The sequence below is a fragment of the Mercenaria mercenaria genome, chromosome 5, assembly GCF_021730395.1.
Source record: "Mercenaria mercenaria strain notata chromosome 5, MADL_Memer_1, whole genome shotgun sequence".
Taxonomy (NCBI): Eukaryota; Metazoa; Mollusca; class Bivalvia; order Venerida; family Veneridae; genus Mercenaria; species Mercenaria mercenaria.
In genome coordinates, this window is record NC_069365.1 from 14,286,646 (window position 1) to 14,307,148 (window position 20,503).

At 37.3% G+C, this 20,503-nt stretch overlaps 1 protein-coding gene across 13 annotated transcripts in view; it reads left to right on the plus strand.

Moving 5' to 3' along the window:
• Positions 1–20,503, plus strand: part of LOC123556504 (E3 ubiquitin-protein ligase MYCBP2-like) — a 166,289-nt gene that overhangs the window by 49,860 nt on the left and 95,926 nt on the right. For 10 of the 13 annotated variants that reach the window (XM_053542723.1, XM_053542730.1, XM_053542731.1 and 7 more), the window contains 6 exons: positions 205–319; positions 1,288–1,381; positions 4,581–4,712; positions 5,350–5,428; positions 9,545–9,562; positions 18,268–18,342. In XM_053542723.1, the coding sequence (XP_053398698.1) occupies positions 205–319; positions 1,288–1,381; positions 4,581–4,712; positions 5,350–5,428; positions 9,545–9,562; positions 18,268–18,342 (513 nt within the window). The remainder of the gene's footprint in view (positions 1–204; positions 320–1,287; positions 1,382–4,580; positions 4,713–5,349; positions 5,429–9,544; positions 9,563–18,267; positions 18,343–20,503) is intronic. The other 3 variants (XM_053542725.1, XM_053542735.1, XM_053542734.1) reach the window with 1 other exon arrangement.

The following is a 20,503-nucleotide window of genomic DNA, read 5'->3' on the forward strand; positions in this document are numbered from 1 at the left end:
TGTAGTGATATTCAGGTGAGGAATTCATTGAGTTGACTTACAGAAGGTCGCTGGTTCTACCTTGGTGCCCATACATGAAACAATGCTTGGAGGGGCACTTGGGGTCTTTCTCTACAGTCATATGTTTAATAATCAAAGATGATTGTAGTGAATGCCACACTAAGCTGTTCCAAATTTTGCAGTGTTAAGATTATGAAATTTCAGAGGGAGTCCAACACGTGTTGCTCTTCCAAGTGTAGCATGTCAGATTGCTTCTGGAAGTCACCATACAGTCATACTGCTGGCAAATGGACAGGTGCTCACTTGTGGAAACTATCAGGTAATCTGCCCTTAAAAATATGCTTACTTGGCCAATGGAATTTGTTTCTTACAGTATTGCTGCTGATACCTCTTCCTTTCAGCCCGCCCAATTAGTTCAGTAGGGAGAGCACGGATCTATGGATCTCGGGGTCGCCATGACGATTTGATAAAAGACATTGTGTCTGACATTATTCGTCCTCAACCCGTGATTCATGTGGGAAAGTTACCAATTACTTGCGAGAACAGGTGTATACTGGTACAGAATCCAGGAACACTGGGTAGCTTAACTGCCAGCTGCTACATAACTGAAATACTGTTGAAAAAATGTGTTAAACCCAAAACAAACAAACAAACCTATTCCTTTCTTACTTGTTTTTAGCTCGACTATTCAAAGGAGACTAAGAACTTTCTACTCACTAAGGTGGTAGAAGTGGCATATCTCAGTAACCATTGCATAAATTTGATTTAGACTTCACACAAGTCTTTATAGTCATCAAACCTACTAAAAAAAAACAAGTTAGATAACTCTTGGTTGAACTTACTACAAATTATAGCTTAGAATACTCTGTATTGTATGCAACTATCAAGCTGTACCACAGTAATGACTACGTTTATAAGATTGAAACACTTATCAAAAAGCTGAAACAAGCAGGATAACTTTTTCAACAATATTGCGAATATAAAACCTCTGGCATTTATTCTGTTATTTCAGATTTGCTAAATTTTGACCCAGCAAAGATATCTGCTTTTACAGTACATATGTTAGAATATGAGTAAGGACAGAAGATCATTTGTTATGATCTTTCCAGTTTTGCAATATTTATTTGCAAATACGTAACCTTCATAATTCAGTATTCAGATATTGATGAAATGCAGTTAAAATTTACGATGAATGAAACATAAGTGGTCATGCATTCAGTTTTACAGCAGGGTGTTGTTTTAATGCTAGAGCAGTGTGATTTACACAGTCTATATTATGTTTTACAGAAGGGTGCATTGGGTAGAGCAAATATAGAAGATGGTGCTAAGTCCAAGATGAGTGCAGTCTGGTATACTGTACCTGCCCCAGTACCTGGTGTTGGTAAGCATTGAACTTAAATTCAAATTTTCGCTCTGAATTCAGTTAACACAGTCTTTTGAGATCATTTGGCCCATTCAATACCTGTGTGATAGAGTTCTGCTTAGGTCGGTGCTTGGGGACGTTAAGGGTGTTGCACTTCCCATTACCTCTCATCAAGAGACTCAGTCAAACGGTGTCTTCTGTTATTTTCTTTGGTTGTATTCTATGCTTCAAAAGGATCATCTTATAAATTTTATTTGTATGTCATATAGTCAATACCAATTTTGAAGTCAGTATAGGTAATTTATTCAAAATTCATCATTCTGCAATACTGCGTGCATGCATGCGTGCATCCGTCTGTCCAAAGTTCGTGATGCGCCTTGCTCAAAAAGTATTTGATATAAATTGATGAAACCTTGCATGAGTCTTTATCATGATCTGAACTTGCGCACCTCCTATTTTTCATCTGGGTCCGCCCCCTATTTCCAGAGTTATGGCCCCTGAAATAGTCAAAAATGCACATTTTCACCTTGTCACATTGTGACACGCCTAGCTCAGAAAGTGTTTGATATAAATTTATTAAACCTTGCATGAGTCTTTATCATGATATGAACTTGTGCACCTCCTATTTTTCATCTGGGTCCATCCCATATTTCCAGAGTTATGCCCCCTGAAATAGTAAAAAATGTACATTTTCACCTTGTGACACGCCTAACTCAAAAAGTATTACATATAAATTGATTAAACCTTGCATGAGTCTTTATCATGATGAACTTGTGCACCTCCTATTTTTTGTCTGCCGCCATCCCCCTATTTTCAGAGTTATGGCCCCTGAAATAGTCAAAAATGCACTTTTTCACCCTGTGATGCATCTAGCTCAAAAAGTGTATGATATAAATGGATGAAAACTTGTACGAGTCTTTATTATGTTATAAACTTGCACACCTCTTATTTTTTGGCTGGCTCCACCCCCTATTTTTAAAGTTATGGCCCCTGAAATAGTAAAAAAAAATGCATATTTTCACCTAATGTGCCTAGCTCAAAAAATGATGTAAATTCATGAAACCTTGCTTGAGTCTTTATCATGATGTGACCTTGCACACTTAGCATTCTTCTTGAGAATCTTAGTGATTATTACAGAGTTATGGCCTTTGAAATAGCCAAAATAGTGGATTTTTTTTGTTTGTGGTGCTCATAGCTCAAAAAGTATATGGCCTAGAATAATGGATCCTTTTCATAAGATGTTTGTTGAGGCTATATCCCATTAAGACTGCATTGAAAAAGACGTTAAACCCGAACACACACACACACACCATTAAGACTGCAAACATTTGAATTATTTCCCCTTATTTGTGACAAATGTACCAGTGGGGATACACCCTGTGTCCTACAGACACATTCTAGTTTTTTTGTTTTTTTAGCTCACCTGAGCCAAAGGCTCATGGTGAGCTTTTGTGACCGTTCAATGTCCGTCGTCCGTCGTGTGTCCGTCAACATTTTCTAAAAAAATCTTCTTGAAAACCACTGGGCAGAATTACACCAAACTTCACAGGAATGATCCTTGGGTGGCCCCCTTTCAAAATTTTTCAAAGAATTGAATTCCATGCAGAACTCTGGTTGCCATGGCAACCAAAAGGAAAAACTTTAAAAATCTTCTTGTCCAAAACCACAGGGCCTAGGGCTTTGATATCTGATGTGTAGCATCATCTAGTGGTCCTCAACCAAAATTATTCAAATTATTCCCCTAGTGTCAAATATGGCCTCGCCCCGGGGGTCACATGGTTTATATAGACTTGTTTTGGGAAAACTTTGAAAATCTTCTTGTCCAAAACCACAGGGCCTAGGGCTTTGATATCTGGTGTGTAGCATCATCTAGTGGTCCTTTATCAAAATTGTTCAAGTTATTTCCCTAGGGTCAAATATGGTCCCGCCCCGGGGGGTCACATGGTTTATATAGACCTATATAGGGAAAACTTTGAAAATTTTCTTATACAAAACCACATGGCCTAGGGCTTTGATATTTGGTATGTAGCATCATCTAGTGGTCCTCTACCAAGATTGTTCAAATTATCCCCCTAGGATCAAATGTGGCCCTGCCCCGGGAGTCCCAAATTTTACATAGACTTATATAGGAAAAAAAGTTTAAAAATCTTCTTCTCTGAAACCACAACACTTAGACCTTTGATATTTGGTTTGTAGCATTGTCTTATGGTCCTCGACCAAAATTATTCAAACTGTACCCCTGGGGTGAAAAGAGGCCCTGACCTGGGGGTCCAAAGTTTTATATAGACTTATATAGGAAAAAAATTTAAAAATCTTCTTGTCTGAAACCATATGACCTAGGCTTTTGATATTTGGTATGATGCATTGTCTAGTAGTCCTCTACCAAAATTGTTCAAATTATGCCCCTGGGGTTAAAAGAGGCCCGCCCTGGGGTTACTTAGTTATTATGCAAGTTATATAGGAAAAAATACTTAAAAAATCATCTTATCCTATTTCCAAGACTGTTTAATTATATTTACCTGATGACCCCAAGTAATATGATGTCACTTGACTGTGACCTTGATCTACTGACCTACTTTCTTGTTTTTTAAGATACAGCCTTGAAATTTTGATGACATACACAGTTTTGTACATCAATCATAAAGCTGAATTTCATTAACCATGAATATGACCTACTGACTTTCTTAATATTTTATCATCAGTTTGACATTTGAAACATGTAGCTCATATTACTCAGGTGAGCGATCCAGGGTCATCATGACCCTCTTAATTTTAGAAGCTATCACGTTGCAGACAGTCACTGGTCTACCAACTGAATTCTTTTAATGCAGTAAGTTGCTTCTGAGTTTTCCTCAACAATAAGAGCTTAGACCAGAATGTATTGATTTGATTAAAACCTAACAAAACGATCTTACCAGACCAGTGACTGAACATAATGAATGTTGAAAAGTTCAGGTAACAGTGTATCTTGGGCATGGTATTATAACTGTAAAAGTAAATGGTTTACTATGTTTGTGACAGAATACGTAATATACTTGTCAAGTTACAGCTTATGGTCCCCAGAAGTTCTATAAAAATATTGATAGCCAGTAACCAGTGTATTAGAATCAGCTATATGAAAACCTTATTAGACATTGATAAAATATTTAAATAGTCTTTTTTTATGGAATTGCAATATGTAGTTGCATTTCAGTGAAAATATGAATGTTCTCTATAGGTGCAAGATTTGGTCGTCGGGCTACATGGATAGGGGCCAGTGGTGACCAGACATATATGAGAATAGATGAATCTCTGATAAATGCTCACATACTATCATCCTCTAAAGTTTTTGCAAACCAGACTACTATCGGTAATACCAATTGTCTTTAATTTTTATGCTTTGCCATTTATTTTATTGTTCTTTGTTCTCTACGGAATAAAAGCATTGTATAGTTACAGTGCATTTGTCTAGCTGCAGGTGATCATTGATTTTACCTCAAATAACTTGTAGTTTCTGTGGCAGGTTTTTCTATCATCTGTAGGTGGTTGGCTTTGTTGCAGTATTTTTATATAAATTAGCTGCACCATGAGAAAACCAACATAGTGCATTTGCGACCAGCATGGATCCAGACCAGCCTGCGCATCTGTGCAGTCTGGTCAGGATCCATGCTGTTCGCTAACAGTTTCTCTAATTGCAATAGGCTTTGAAAGCAAACAGCATGGATCCTGACTTAGACTGCGCAGATGCACAGGCTGGTCTGGATCCATGCTGGTTGCAAATGCACTACGTTGGTTTTCTCATGGTGCGGCTCAAATATTGTTTACAACAGTTCGATTCTTAACATATTTTGATAAGAAACCACATTATATGATCAACAGTTTAATCCAATGTAAAATCCAGGAAACACATTGTAATATTTAAACGAGGTGTTAAATTCAATACAGAATTTAAAAAGTAAATGTTTTATAGATAGATAGCGTAAAATGATATTTAGTGTAAATTTTAGGTCTGATACCAATGGGAGAGGACAATGCTGGCATCATGAAATGTTTGATGATCAACAAAGTGGATGGTAATTGTCGAAGGTATGTTCATGGCAGATTTGTATTATTCTGTTGTTGTGATGTGACAGTCAGTATTCCATTCAGTTCCGTCATTTTTAGTTGTAAATATTTACACTGAATTGGCAATGAAGAATTTTCTCTATCGGGAATTAAATGGTAATAATCATGGAACTGAAAGGTTTGTTGCTGTAGTGATGTTAGATCAGTAGAACACTTCTTCACAGTAAGCATTTTTATGCATGTAAACACCACTAAACATGTTTGTAGTGAAAAACATCTATCAGTGAACATGTGGTAGGTTAGCACTTAACTGAACAGTGGACAGGTGTTAATTGCATTTTATGAGTTTCCTCTTTGATGACTTTCATTGAAACTATTGTGAATTGGTAGCTGAATTTTGATATAAAAAACTGGGATGACCATTGTTAAGTGAAAATGTGCTATATTATTGTCATGTACATCCCTGTGTTGTTTTCTCCATCATTCCTTTCCCGAAGCATATCTCAGTTTGATGGATTTGCAATTAATTACACATAATGTTCACCATCATAATACAATAAGTACAGTTTTGATCCAGGTCACTAGGTTCAAAGTCAGAGTCATACTTTGAAGTCTAAGGTCAAATAACTTTATTATACGCCCGTCTCTGAAAGAGCGGGACGTATTATGTGAACACCCATGGCGGCGGTCGGTGTCCAAAGCATGTCCACTCTCTAAGTCAAACAGTTTTCATCCGATCTTCACTAAACTTGCTGACAATGTAGGAGCATAAAATCTCAGCCAGGTTCGATAAGCCAAATCGCCCCAGGCACTCTTGGATTATGGCTCTTGAATTACTCGAAAAACTGCACATTTAGCCTTGTCCGTTTTCATCCGATCTTCACCAGACTTGCTGACAATGTTTGTGGGCATAATGTCTTGGCGAAGTTCGATAACCACTTAAATCACCCCAGGCACTCTTTGATTATGGCCCTTGAATTACTTGAAAAACTGCAAATTTAGTCTTGTCCGCTCTTTAAGTCAAACAGTTTTCATCCGATCTTCACCAAACTTGCTGATAATGTTTATAGGCATGATATCTTGACCAAGTTCGATAACCACCCAAATCGCCCCAGGCACTCTTAGATTATGGCCCTTGAATTAGGCCAAGTTTGATGACGGGCATAATACTGTTTTGTGACAGTCTGGCACTCTTGTTTTTTGTTTGCTACACACCTTTCAAACTGCAAGTAATCAAAGGATTTCCATTAAGTTAGCATTAGTACAGATTACTAAGTGCAGGGTGAAGTTCACACTTTGAATTGAAAGTTCACTGTCCCTTTGTACTTTCAGGGCAGTGTTGGAGCTTAAATAATTGTATTACATATTTTATATGGAAACAAAGTTGCCTTAACCTTTGGCTCTCTTTAGTTAAGGGTTCAGGGAGAGCCATTGGTATAGGTGGGTGGTCCTGCATATATTGTCTGTCATCTTTCATCCACAATTTCTTTGGAACTGCTGTTCAGAGTTACCCTAATGTTGGTCTGTAAATTTTTGTAGGAACCTCTCTCAAACTTTTTTTTAAGTTCCACTTGACTGCATTTCTGTTAGTGGGATTGCCACAGCTGAAAATAGAACAACCTTCAAACAACTTCTTCTCATGAAATACTTTACAGATGTTCACCAAACTTGGTCACAGAGCTGCTTACATAGACCTTTCTCAGTTTTGTTTAAATTGGTTACCCTTGATTGCCAGAGCTTAGCATGACAACGACATCTTCTCATATACAGCTTTATAGATATTCACAAAATTTGGTCAGAGGCTAGGCCGGGGCAAGTATTTGTCATCATTAAAAAATGAAACTTACACTTGGGCTTAAGAATGCCAGTTGTTCATTTTGCTGTTACTATATAGCTAACTTTTGCTGAAGTGTCTGTAACTGCAGAATGCACAGTCATGCAAAGTTTTATTATGTCTCACCCCCTCTGGGGGAGACATTGTTTTTGCCCTGTCCGTCCTTCCGTCCGTCCGTACGTCACACTTCATTTCCGAGCAATAACTATAGAACCATTTGACCTAGAACCTTCAAACTTCATAGGGTTGTAGGGCTGCTGGAGAAGACGACCCCTATTGTTTTTGGGGTCACTCCGTCAAAGGTCACAGGGGCCTGAACATTGAAAACCATTTCCGATCAATAACTATAGAACCATTTGACCCAGAATGTTGAAACTTCATAGGATGATTGGTCATGAAGAGTAGATGACCCCTATTGATTTTGGGGTCACTCCTTCAAAGGTCAAGGTCACAGGGGCCTGAACATTGAAAACCATTTCCGATCAATAACTAGAGAACCACTTGACCCAGAATGTTGAAACTTCATAGGATTATTGGTCATGAAGAGTAGATGACCCCTACTGATTTTGGGGTCACTCTGTCAAAGGTCAAGGTCACAGGGGCCTGAACATTGAAATTCATTTCCGATCAATAACTAGAGAACCACTTGACCCAGAATGTTGAAACTTCATAGGATGATTGGTCATGAAGAGTAGATGACCCCTATTGATTTTGGGGTCACTCCGTCAAAGGTCAAGGTCACAGGGGCCTGAACATTGAAAACCATTTCCGATCAATAACTAGAGAACCACTTGACCCAGAATGTTGAAACTTCATAGGATGATTGGTCATGAGGAGTAGATGACCCCTATTAATTTTGGGGTCACTCCATCAAAGTTCAAGGTCACGGGCCTGAACAGTGAAAACCATTTCCAATCAATAACTAGAGAACCACTTGACCCAGAATGTTGAAACTTCATAGGATGATTTTACATGCAAAGTAGATGACCCCTATTGATTTTGGGGTCACTCCGTAAAGGTCAAGGTCACAGGGGCCTGAACATTGAAAACCATTTCTGGTCAGTAACTTGAGAACCACTTGACCCAGAATGTTGAAACTTAATAGGATGATTGGTCATGCAGAGTAGATGACCCCTAACGATTTTGGGGTCACTCTGTTAAAGGTCAAGCTCACAGGGGCCCGAACATTGAAAACAATTTCCGGTCAGTAACTTGAGAACCACTTGACCCGGAATGATGAAACTTCATAGGATGATTGGTCATGCAGAGTAGATGACCCCTATCAATTTTGGGGTCACTCTGTTAAAGGTCAAGGTCACAGGGGCTTGAACATGGAAAACCATTTCCAATCAATAACTTGTGAACCTCTCGACCCAGAATGTTGAAACTTCATAAGATGATTGTTCATGCAGAGTAAATGACCCCTATTATTTTTGGGGTCACTCCGTTAAAGGTCAAGGTCACAGGGGCCTGAACAGTGATAACCAGTTCCGATCAATAACTTGAGAACCACTTGACCCAGAATGTTGAAACTTCGTAGGATGATTGAACATGCAGAGTAGATGACCGCTATTGAATTTGGGGTCAGTCTATTAAAGGTCAAGGTCACAGTGGCCTGTTCATGTAAAATCATTTTTTGGAAATAACTTGAGAACCACTTGACCTAGATAGTTGAAACTTAATAGGATGATTGGACATGCAGAGTAGATGACCCCTATTTATTTTGAGGTCACTTGATCACAGGTCAAGGTCACAGGAGCCTGAACAGTGACTTGAGAACCACTAGGCCAAGAGTGGACATGCCAAGTAGATGATCCCTATTGCATCCAACCATCAGTGTCTCTTTGACTTTCGCTCCTGACCCCTATTGACTTCTTGCCTATAGGACTTTGCATTGGGGGAGACATGCGCTTTTTTACAAAAGCATTTTCTAGTTAAAATCTGTGCTGATTTAATGACAGAGCAAAAAGAAAATTTAGCCTTATAAAGTCTGAGTCTAAGTTTCAGGTTTTGGGCCCTGAAGATCAAGATTAAGTGAGCAACTTAGTGCCTTCATTACCATACCCTTTGGTTTTCTTCTGTATAGCTGTCACAAATTACTATAGATTAGTACAGATCCATGTTACAAATGGCTCCAGCATGGCTGTTGGTCATTACTGTGTTTTGAATAAGTTGATTTAATTATTATGAAATAGTGTTCACATGATTTTTATAAGTTGCATGATCGAAACTTGTCTGCTTCAAGCTTAAAGCATGCCAAAAACTGAGCAAAAATTACCAGACTATTTTGCTTAAAATTTCAGTTCCTTCGTCATAAATAGGTACTGTATAAGAGAGTTCTGTTCTTTGTTTCCTTGACACTGTTATGCCCCTTGTTACAGTTAACAACAATTATGCACTGCTAGAAATGTTTCAAAGTTTCTTTTCATGTTATATTATACACTGCTTGATAACTTAATACTGCATAATATGAACAAGGAATGGACCTCCGTGGCCGAGTTGTTAAGATTGCTGACTTGGAATTATTTGCCACTCACTGACAGGGGCTCAAAACTTTTGGTGTAGAATTCTTCATGTAAGGAAGCCATCCATTTGGCTTATGGAGGGAAAAAAGGTGTTACCCAGGTGCCCGCCCATGCCTTAAACACTGCTTGGAGGGACACCTGGGGTCTTCCTCCACCATCAAAAGATATGACATGAAGTTTGTCAGTGTAGCTCTTAACCCAATAAAACAAAAATTATATATGAACTGGGTTACAAAAGGGCTATTGGGAATTATTTTTATGCCCCCGAAGGGAGGCATATAGTTTTTGAACCGTCTGTCGGTCTGTCAGTCTGTCCGCAATTTTCGTGTCCGGTCCATATCTTTGTCATCGATGGATGGATTTTCAAATAACTTGGCATGAATGTGTACCACAGTAGGACGACGTGTCGCACGCAAGACCAAGGTCCGTAGCTAAAAGGTCAAGGTCACACTTAGACGTTAAAGGTGATTTTTCATATAGTGCATTCGTGTCCGGTCCATATCTTTGTCATCCATGGATGGATTTTCAAATAACTTGGCATGAATGTGTACCAAAGTAAGACGACGTGTCGCGCGCATAACCCAGGTCCATAGCTCAAAGGTCAAGGTCACACTTAGACGTTAAAGGTCATTTTTCATGATAGTGCATTCGTGTCCGGTCCATATCTTTGTCATCCATGGATGGATTTTCAAATAACTTGGCATGAATGTGTACCACAGTAAGACGACGTGTCGCACACAAGACCCAGGTCCGTAGCTCAAAGGTCAAGGTCACACTTACACGTTAAAGGTCATATTTCATGATAGTGCATTGATGGGTGTGTCCGGTCCATATCTTTGTCATTCATGCATGGATTTTAAAATTATTGGGCATGAATGTGTACCACAGTAAGACGACGTGTCACCTGCAAGACCCAGGTCCGTAGGTCAAAGGTCCTAAACTCTAACATCGGCCATAACTATTCATTCAAAGTGCCATCGGGGTCATGTGTCATCCTATGGAGACAGCTCTTGTTCTTTCTATTCGTTATGTAATTAAATTTAGATCCTATTTTTCACAACTGAATATTTAATAAATAATTAAATGTTTATATATTATTTGCTTATAACAAAGGCTTTTGATGAGGCTTCAAGACATTGTTCCTACTCACCTCTACTGTTGCTTTGTCAGAGCCAGATTTTCTCATAGAACTGAAATAAAATGTGGGCAGAAACCTGAAGCATGAAAGTTGCTTTTTATGCCCCCGAAGGGAGGCATATAGTTTTTGAACCGTCTGTCTGTCGGTCTGTCGGTCTGTCGGTCTGTCCGCATTTTTCGTGTCCGGTCCATATCTTTGTCATCGATGGATGGATTTTCAAATAACTTGGCATGAATGTGTACCACAGTAAGATGACGTGTCGCGCGCAAGACCCAGGTCCGTAGCTCAAAGGTCAAGGTCACACTTAGACATTAAAGGTTATTGCATTGATGGGCGTGTCCGGTCCATATCTGTCATCTATGGATGGATTTTCAAATAACTTGGCATGAATGTGTACCACAGTAAGACGATGTGTCGCACGCAAGACCCAGGTCCGTAGCTCAAAGGTCAAGGTCACACTTAGACATTAAGGGATAGTGCATTGATGGGCGTGTCCGGTCCATATCTTTGTCATCGATGGATGGATTTTCAAATTACTTGGCATGAATGTGTACCACAGTAAGACGACGTGTCGCGCGCAAGACCCAGGTCCGTATCTCAAAGGTCAAGGTCACACTTAGACATTAAGGGATAGTGCATTGATGGGCGTGTCCGGTCCATATCTTTGTCATCGATGGATGGATTTTCAAATAACTTGGCATGAATGTGTACCACAGTAAGACGACATGTCATGCGCAAGACCCAGGTCCGTAGCTCAAAGGTCAAGGTCACACTTAGATGTTAAAGGTCTTTTTTCATGATAGTGCATTGATGGGCGTCTCCGGTCCATATCTTTGTCATTCATGCATGGATTTTAAAATAACTACGCATAAATGTGTGACACAGTAAGACAACGTGTCGCGCGCAAGACCCAGCTCCATAGGTCAAAGGTCCTAAACTCGAACATCGGCCATAACTATTCATTTAAAGTGCCATCGGGGGCATGTGTCATCCTATGGAGACAGCTCTTGTTTAAGGCTATAGCAATAAAAATATCTTACCTTCTGGTAGACTTTTGTTTGGGGAACACAAGTGACTATGGTATTTGTGCTGCACATCCTCCAGGCTATCAACACCAGTGTTACAATAATGAGGCAGGTCTGTGGTCAGTTCAGTCTTATAAATATTTGGGCTATGTTAAATCCGATTTTGATTGATCTGACTTGAGAATGTTTTAATATATAATATTTAAGAAATAATAAGTTCCCAAACATGGTTTATCATAGAATAACCCGTGTTTTGAGTTCTTATGCGTAAGAATATATCACAAAGGCCGTAGTGATATATTGTTTCGTATAAGAATGAAAAACTCTGGTTATTCTATGATAAATCACACTTGGGAACTTGTTATTTCGATTCTAACACGACATACCAGTATCAACTGTGTTAGAAAAAATGGTAACTACTTTTTACGACCGTGCTACGCACCTGGATCGGATGTCGTCACTACACGCTAGTGGTTTATTGCAGAATAACCCGAGATAGGCTTTGTTCTACATGTATGTAGGTTATTTGCTGGTCGTGTTAGAATAAAGAGTAATAATTTTCAAGGTGATAGTTTTAGCTTTTGTTCTGTTTTTAGTTTTACTATTTGAAATAGCCTTTGAAGTTACCCTTTTGTCCGCTACAGAAGTTTAGCATGTCAGCAGATTGCTCAAAAACTGCTAGACCAAATGCTTTTAAACTTTTTACATATCATTGGGATCATCAGATGACCTCACAGGACAAGTTACATAACTAGCTTTTATTTTGTTACAGTTATGCCCCTTTTTAAACATGGAAATTTTGTACAGGTTTTGCATGTAAGATGTTTCTCAGGAACTACTTGACCAAAGGTTGAGAGTCTACACATACCTGTGGAATCATTAGTTAACCTCATGTAGGCGATGTTTCCTAACTCGGGCTTTCATTCAATGTAGAAAATGTTGCTAAAGCTTTTGTATACATGTATATGCCAGTATTACAGGCTGTAGATGGAAGGGCTTAAAATAGTTAAGCTCACTGTCATGAAACAGCTCTAGTTAAACTTAATCATCTGAAAAATTGTAGTATGTATTGAAATAATAAAGGGGGAATTCTGTCTGCCTTTGTCATATTAAATGGAGAATCGTCTTTGTTATAGTATTTTTACCAGCAGCATGCAAGGTGAGCTTTTGTTACTGGAAAAATTTCCCTTTGAAGGTTTTAACAATTCTAACAGAATTTAAACAAAGGGGTGAAATAGTTGATATAATGTCAGTTACTCAACCTGGAAGTCATATGAAGGAAACTGTGCTGGGATCTTGACTATATCTCCTCTTAAGAGTATCAATGGCTATTCAGCAGCATTTTTAGCTCGACTATTCAAAGAATAGTCTAGCTATTCTACTCACCCTGGCGTCGGCGTCACACCTTGGTTAAGTTTTTGCATGCAAGTACATACAGCTATCATTTAAAGGCATATAGCTTTGAAACTTATTTATTCTTTTTCTAAGTCAATTACCAACCTCACTGGGTCAAGTTCCATAACTCTAACATGTATTTTGAGCAAATTATGCCCCCTTTTGGACTTAGAAAATTCTGGTTAAAGTTTTACATGCAAGTTACTATCTCCAAAACTAATGCAGATATTGAATTGAAACTTCACATGTGTCTTCGGGGTTATAAAACTAGTTGATAGCACCAAGTCCCATAACTCTGACCTTCATTTTGGCCAAATTATGCCCCCTTTTGTACTTAGAAAATTTTGGTTAAAGTTTTGCGTGCAAGTACATACAGCTATTACTAAAAGGCATATAGATTTGAAACTTATTTTTTCTTTTTCTAGATCAATTACCTACCTCACTGGGTCAAGTCCCATAACTCTGACATGTGTTTTGGCCAAATTATGCCCCCTTTTGGACTTAGAAAATCCTGGTTAAAGTTTTACATGCAAGTTACTATCTCCAAAACTAATGCAGATATTAAATTGAAACTTCACATGTGTCTTCGGGGTTATAAAACTAGTTGATAGAATCAAGTCTTATAACTCTGACATGTATTTTGGGCAAATTATGCCCCCTTTTGGACTTAGAAAATCCTGGTTAAAGTTTTGCGTGCAAGTACATACAGCTATTACCAAAAGGCATATAGCTTTGAAACTTATTTATTCTTTTTCTAGGTCAGTTACCAACCTCACTGGGTCAAGTTCCATAACTCTTAACGTGTATTTTGAGCAAATTATGCCCCCTTTTGGACTTAGAAAATTCTGGTTAAAGTTTTACATGCAAGTTACTATCTCCAAAACTAATGCAGATATGGAATTGAAACTTAACATGTTTCTTCGGGGTTATTAAACTAGTTGAAAGCATCAAGTCCCATAACTCTGATATGCATTTTGGTCAAATTATGTCCCGTTTCGAACTTAAAACTCTTTTGATATTTAACATTTTGGGTAATAATTCCCTGCTTCTGTGACAATATTTTGAATAGTTGAGCTTGGCTGTCATATGGACAGCTCTTGTTAATTTGAGTCTTACAATTAGTTTAAATCTCAAAAAAACTTTTACGAAGCATTTATGCTGCTGAAAACATGCAGACCTTTTTGTGATTAGAGGGGCTATATTTAAACAAAATTTCAAGAAAACTGTACTCATAACATTATTAAGAATAGAACAGATTGAAAATTTAGCATTTTAAAGTCCTATGTCTCAGACCTGGTGTTGATGAATACAAAGTTAGAACTGAACCCAAAGTTATGAAACTTGAGACTGGACACAAGTCAAAAAACTCTAGCATCTGATTGGTTGAATCTAAGCTGTACCTGCAAACTGACCAATAGCAAGGCTGCATTCTTAAGCTGGTATCCACATTCAGTTTTCTAACATTGGAGCCTGTTTTTTCCCCAGCAAATGATAAGCTTGAAGCTTTCTTCATTATAAAGCTAGATTGAATAGAGCAGTTTAACTGAAACTGACACAGATAATAATTTATGCTTTCATTTAGCACACAATGTATTTATGTTGGTACAAGCACAATGGGGAGCTTGATTCCATTATGTATGTCTGAATAATGTTTAAGATTAGCTTCAAATTTGCTTGGAATTTTGTCAAAATGTTTATAACTTGTTGTCAGATGTTTCAGTTTGATTGAAGTTTTCCCTTCAATTCTGTGTTTATTTCCAACTTACTGAATATCTTATTACCCAGAAATTTGTTGACTTTCGTACTGGTACTTGGTATATAAAAAGTTAATGATTCAATTTTCTCAATTTTATTTCTGTTTACATTCTAGTGCATCATGGAACTTTCTATGCTAGTCTCTAACATTGCGTCTTCGTGTTTTGCCTTCAGGAAATATGTGGGAAAACTGTTTGTAAAATATTGCACAATATAAAGAGTTATCCTGGATACTTCGGTAGTTGACTATGCAAGTAGTGGTGACTTAGGCATAGACTTAGAAATTCATTCCTTATGTTGTACTGTGGGTTTTATTAGTTAAATCTAATGTTTAAAAAGAACAACAAACTAAAATGCCAGACTTACTTTACCCAGGAGCCTCAAGTGTCATAAATTTTAACAACCATAAATGTTGGGCTCTAATTTTTCTGTTAACAGAGACCTAGATGTGGCCATGATCTATGATGGCAGTTTGCAAACTGGATAATTTCAAAATTTTGCATTATTTTCAGGGGAAAAAACAACAGAGATTATGTTCGCTTACTGTCATCAGGGTGCAGGATTCTGTCTTACAAGTTGTGATAATTAAGATGTATATTTATTATAATGAATCTTTATTGTACTGCCTATATTATGCACACTTTATTTAACACAAAAATTGCACAAAAGTAATTAATTACAGACATGTTTAATACAAACAGTAGGACGTAATTGTTCAGCTTCTTACTCCTGTTTTTACTCAGTTTTATTGAGACAAGGGTTAATAGCACATAACTTTATAAAACATACTTCATATGAGCTTTTATGGCGTTCTATGGCTAAATCCATAACAGCACTTAAAATAATATCACAATTATTTGTTCACATGTTTACTTGTTAACACATCAAGTCTTTATCAAGACTGCCTGTTAAATTCACAATCCAGCACTGCCCAGGACTGAGCAGCGACATCTTCCTTACTGAGCCTTCCTATGTCTGGGAACCGATAAAACTCGTCCATGCTCTCTAGAATGTTCACACCTTGCTCCCACTGGTAGTAACGTGCCACTTTCTGCACAAGATTCTGAACAGCAAACCATTTATGAAGCCGATAAATTTTCAACATTTTCTTGACACCCTGGGCGACAGATTTTCGCAGCATTAGGTGCATCACTTGAACATATGAGCCATTTATGGCACTGAAGAATGCTTGCCGACTGGCAGTGTTCATGTAGTCATCTGTAAAATATAAAGTTGTATAAGATAGCTGGCTGTAACAATGTTTTTTTTGTAAACTCATTTTTAAGAATGTGACAAAGTATTACATTAATTAATTTTGTGATTCACATACCAGTATATTTCATTCTTGATTGTAGTTCTTTTTTTACTTACTTTATATGTATGTACCAACTTTTTCAAGGGAAATGGAAAGATTTTTCATTTTTTCATTTAATAGAGTGGAATATTTGTCATGTGCATGAACCATACATATGTTATCTCTATTTTAAAGAAATATAGAGCTTTTACTGGCTTTTAATGAAAGGTATATCATTAGGTCTATCAGTATTAATTTTTGTTTGTTATAATTCAATTTATTGTGTACTTTCAAAACATTCAAAGAACTTGTCTAAAAGTTTCCAGGCTGTTGAAATCATATAATGCTTGCTAATAATGACATTCATTCCAAATATATAAGAGCACCTCTAGAAAGAATTGCCTTCTTGATAGCAAGGGGTTTAAATAGTTTGGTGTTAGCAAAACTTAATTTATTATAGATCTAAAATGTTTAGTCATTAATGTAAAAGAAATATATAATTACCTAAGAATATAATCTGGTTAACAGCTCTGTCATGTAGCTTCAGCAGTTCCTGAATCTGTTTTACATACTCAATAATCTCCATGGTAATAGGAGTTAACTTTAACACTAAAATTGTATCTTAATTTTACAGTTATTTCAGAGAAAGTCCAGTATAGGATATCCTTAATTTAGACAAAATTGATATCCTTTAGACCTAAATGCAGAGATCTTCACAGAACATAGACACAGTGAAGAATGGTGTTGGTTTCCGTTTGTTTAAAGTTAAAAGTTATAATTGTTCATTTCATAGTTACAAACAATTATTGATCTCCCAATTAAGGAAATCATATGATTTTATTAGGTGTTAATTTTTACACTTAATATGAAAGGGAAGTGCTTGATTGTTATAAAACATGTGAAAATTGTTGGCCAACTTGTGCCTTTGATGTTGATTGGTTGTTAATGACATGTGTCCTGCTAATTGTTAAAGTATGATAAGTGTGTTTGCTAGGTGATAATTGATACACCTGCACACTTCCAGGATACTCCACCACCAATATTTAGCCTTATCCTCAAATGCATATTTGTTTTTTTACTAAATATTTCAGGTTTTAGTTGATTCTAGGCACTTTTTCCCAAGAAAACATAAACTATAACATTTAAAACAATACTTTGCCCTCTTGGATTCTTTCAACACTATGCCATCCCAGCTGTGTATCTTTAGGCCTCCTGTCCAGTCTTTTGTATGGTCCATTTGCAGATACATTTTGAACTCCTCCTTAATCATGTACAGTTCAGATATTTTTGCATCATAATGCAGACTAACGTCAGTACCGCTGAAGATTTCCAGTATAATAATGTTTAATAGATTTGAACTTAAACTAGAAAATCTATCTCTTCTTGCTGTAATTGCAAGTCACTTAACATAACCCTTACTGCTAAATTTCCATAATGAACTTGTCCATCTTTCAATTGGGATAGTACCATTAACTGTTAAAACAGGTGCTTACCAAAAAGATACTGACTGAATAGCGAACAGTGTAGATCAAGATCAGACTGCACCGATGTGCAGGCTGAGCATGATCTGCACTGGTCGCAAAGGCAGAATCAATTGTGTCCAGCATGATAAGGGAAATTTTGATGTATCATTGATATTTCTTAGGTGATATATCAATTCAGTGATAGTCCTAAATTATTAATTTATTGTTATTAAATAAATGTATTATTATTTCAGAAATATGGCATTGACTGCTGTACTGGTATTGATCATGATTTTTCTAAAATCAACCAAAAATTATGAAATCCTGGTACTTTTTTAAAAGTATTTCTGCTTGTATGTTTGTGTTTAGAATATGTTGCTTAATACAGATGAAAAGTTACATGGATATATGATTATGTATTTATGTTTCAGTTTTGGAAGTGGAGAGCAAGTAGACTTGTCATCAAAAGCTGTCTGTCTAGATCCTGTCTACAATGTTCTCTGGAGGTATGTAGTATAACATAATATATAGATGAAGATTTTAGTATGCAAAATAGCATGTTTCTAAAATAAGGGGGTAAACATTGTGTAAATATCTATAAGATGATCATTTGGAAGTGCAGAATAACAGAGGTACTGAAATGTACAATATTCCTCATGCCTGTTTGTGAGAGGTAATGAAATGTGCAACACCTCTAACAGCCCCTGGAATCAGCTTAGGCAGAATATTCTGTTATACTGGTACATTGAGGGGACTTCATAACATTACTGAGTGCATGTACTGTATGATTTTTGTGCCCACCCCCATGAGTGGTGGGGACATGTAGATTTGGTCTTGTCCGTGCATCCGTCCTTCTGTCCGTCCGAAGTTCGTGACGGGCCTAGCTCGAAAAGTATTTGATATAAATTGATGAAACCTTGCATGAGTCTTTATCATGATATGAACTTTCGCACCTCCTATTTTTCGTCTGGCTCCGCCCCCTATTTTTAGAGTATGGCCCCTGAAATAGTCAAAAATGCACATTTTCACCTTGTGACATGCCTAGCTCAAAAAGTATTTGATATAGATTCATGAAACCTTGCATGAGTCTTAAATATGATATGAACTTGCGCACCTCTTATTTTTCATCTGACTCCGCCCACTATTTCTAGAGTTATGGCCCCTGAAATAGTTAAAATGTACATTTTCACCTTGTGACACGGCTAGCTCAAAAAGTATTTGATATAGATTCATGAAACCTTGAATGAGTCTTAATCATGATATGAACTTGCGCACCTCCTATTTTTCATTGGGTCCATCCCCTATTTCCAGAGTTATGGCCCTTGAAATAGTAAAAAATGCACATTTTCACCTTGTGACATGCCTAGCTCAAAAGTATTTGATATAGATTCATGAAACCTTGAATGAGTCTTAATCATGATATGAACTTGCGCACCTCCTATTTTTCATTTGGGTTCGCCTCCTATTTTTAGCTTGTGACCTCTCTAGAGGCCATATATTTCATAAGATCTTCATGAAAATTGGTCAGAATGTTCACCTTGATGATATCTAGGTCAAGTTCGAAACTGGGTCACGTGGGTTCAAAAACTAGGTCAGTAGGTCTAAAAATAGAAAAACCTTGTGACCTCTCTAGAGGCCATATTTTTCATGAGATCTTCATGAATATTGGTCAGAATGTTTACCTTGATGATATCTAGGTCAAGTTCGAAACTCGGTCACGTAGGGTCAAAAACTAGGTCATTAGGTCTAAAAATAGAAAAACCTTGTGACCTCTCTAGAGGCCATATTTCTCAATGGATCTTCATGAAAATTGGCCAGAATGTTCACCTTGATGATATCTAGGTCAAGTTCGAAACTGGGTCACGTGGGGTTAAAAACTAGGTCAGTAGATCTAAAAATAGAAAAACCTTGTGACCTCTCTAGAGGCCATATTTTTCATGAGATCTTCATGAATATTGGTCAGAATGTTCACCTTGATGATATCTAAGTCAAGTTCGAAACTGGGTCACGTGGGGTCAAAAACTAGGTCAGTAGGTCTAAAAATAGAAAAAACATTGTGACCTCTCTAGAGGCCATATTTCTCAACGGATCTTCATGAAAATTGGTGAGAATGTTCAGCTTGATGATATCTAGGTCAGATTCATAACTGGGTCATGTGCGGTCAAAAACTAGGTCAGTAGGTCGAAAAATAGAAAAACCTTGTGACCTCTCTAGAGGCCATATTTTTCACGAGATCTTCATGAAAATTGGTGAGAATGTTCACCTTGATGATATCTAGGTCAAGTTTAAAAGTGGGTCACGTGCCTTCAAAAACTAGGTCATTAGGTCAAATAATAGAAAAACCTTGTGACCTCTCTAGAGGCCATATTTTTCAATGGATCTTCATGAAAATTGGTCAGAATTTTTTATCTTGATGATATCTAGGTCACATGTGCTCAAAAACTAGGTCACTATGTCAAATAATAGAAATAACGTTGTCATACTCAGTTCAACACTGGGTCATGTGGGGATAGGTGAGCGATTCAGGACCATCATGGTCCTCTTGTTAGAGTTATGGCTCCTGAAATAGTCAAAAATGTACATTTCCACCTTGTGAGGCACCTAGCTCAAAAAGTATTTAATATAAATGGTTGAAAACTTGCGTAAGTCTTTATCATGATATAAACC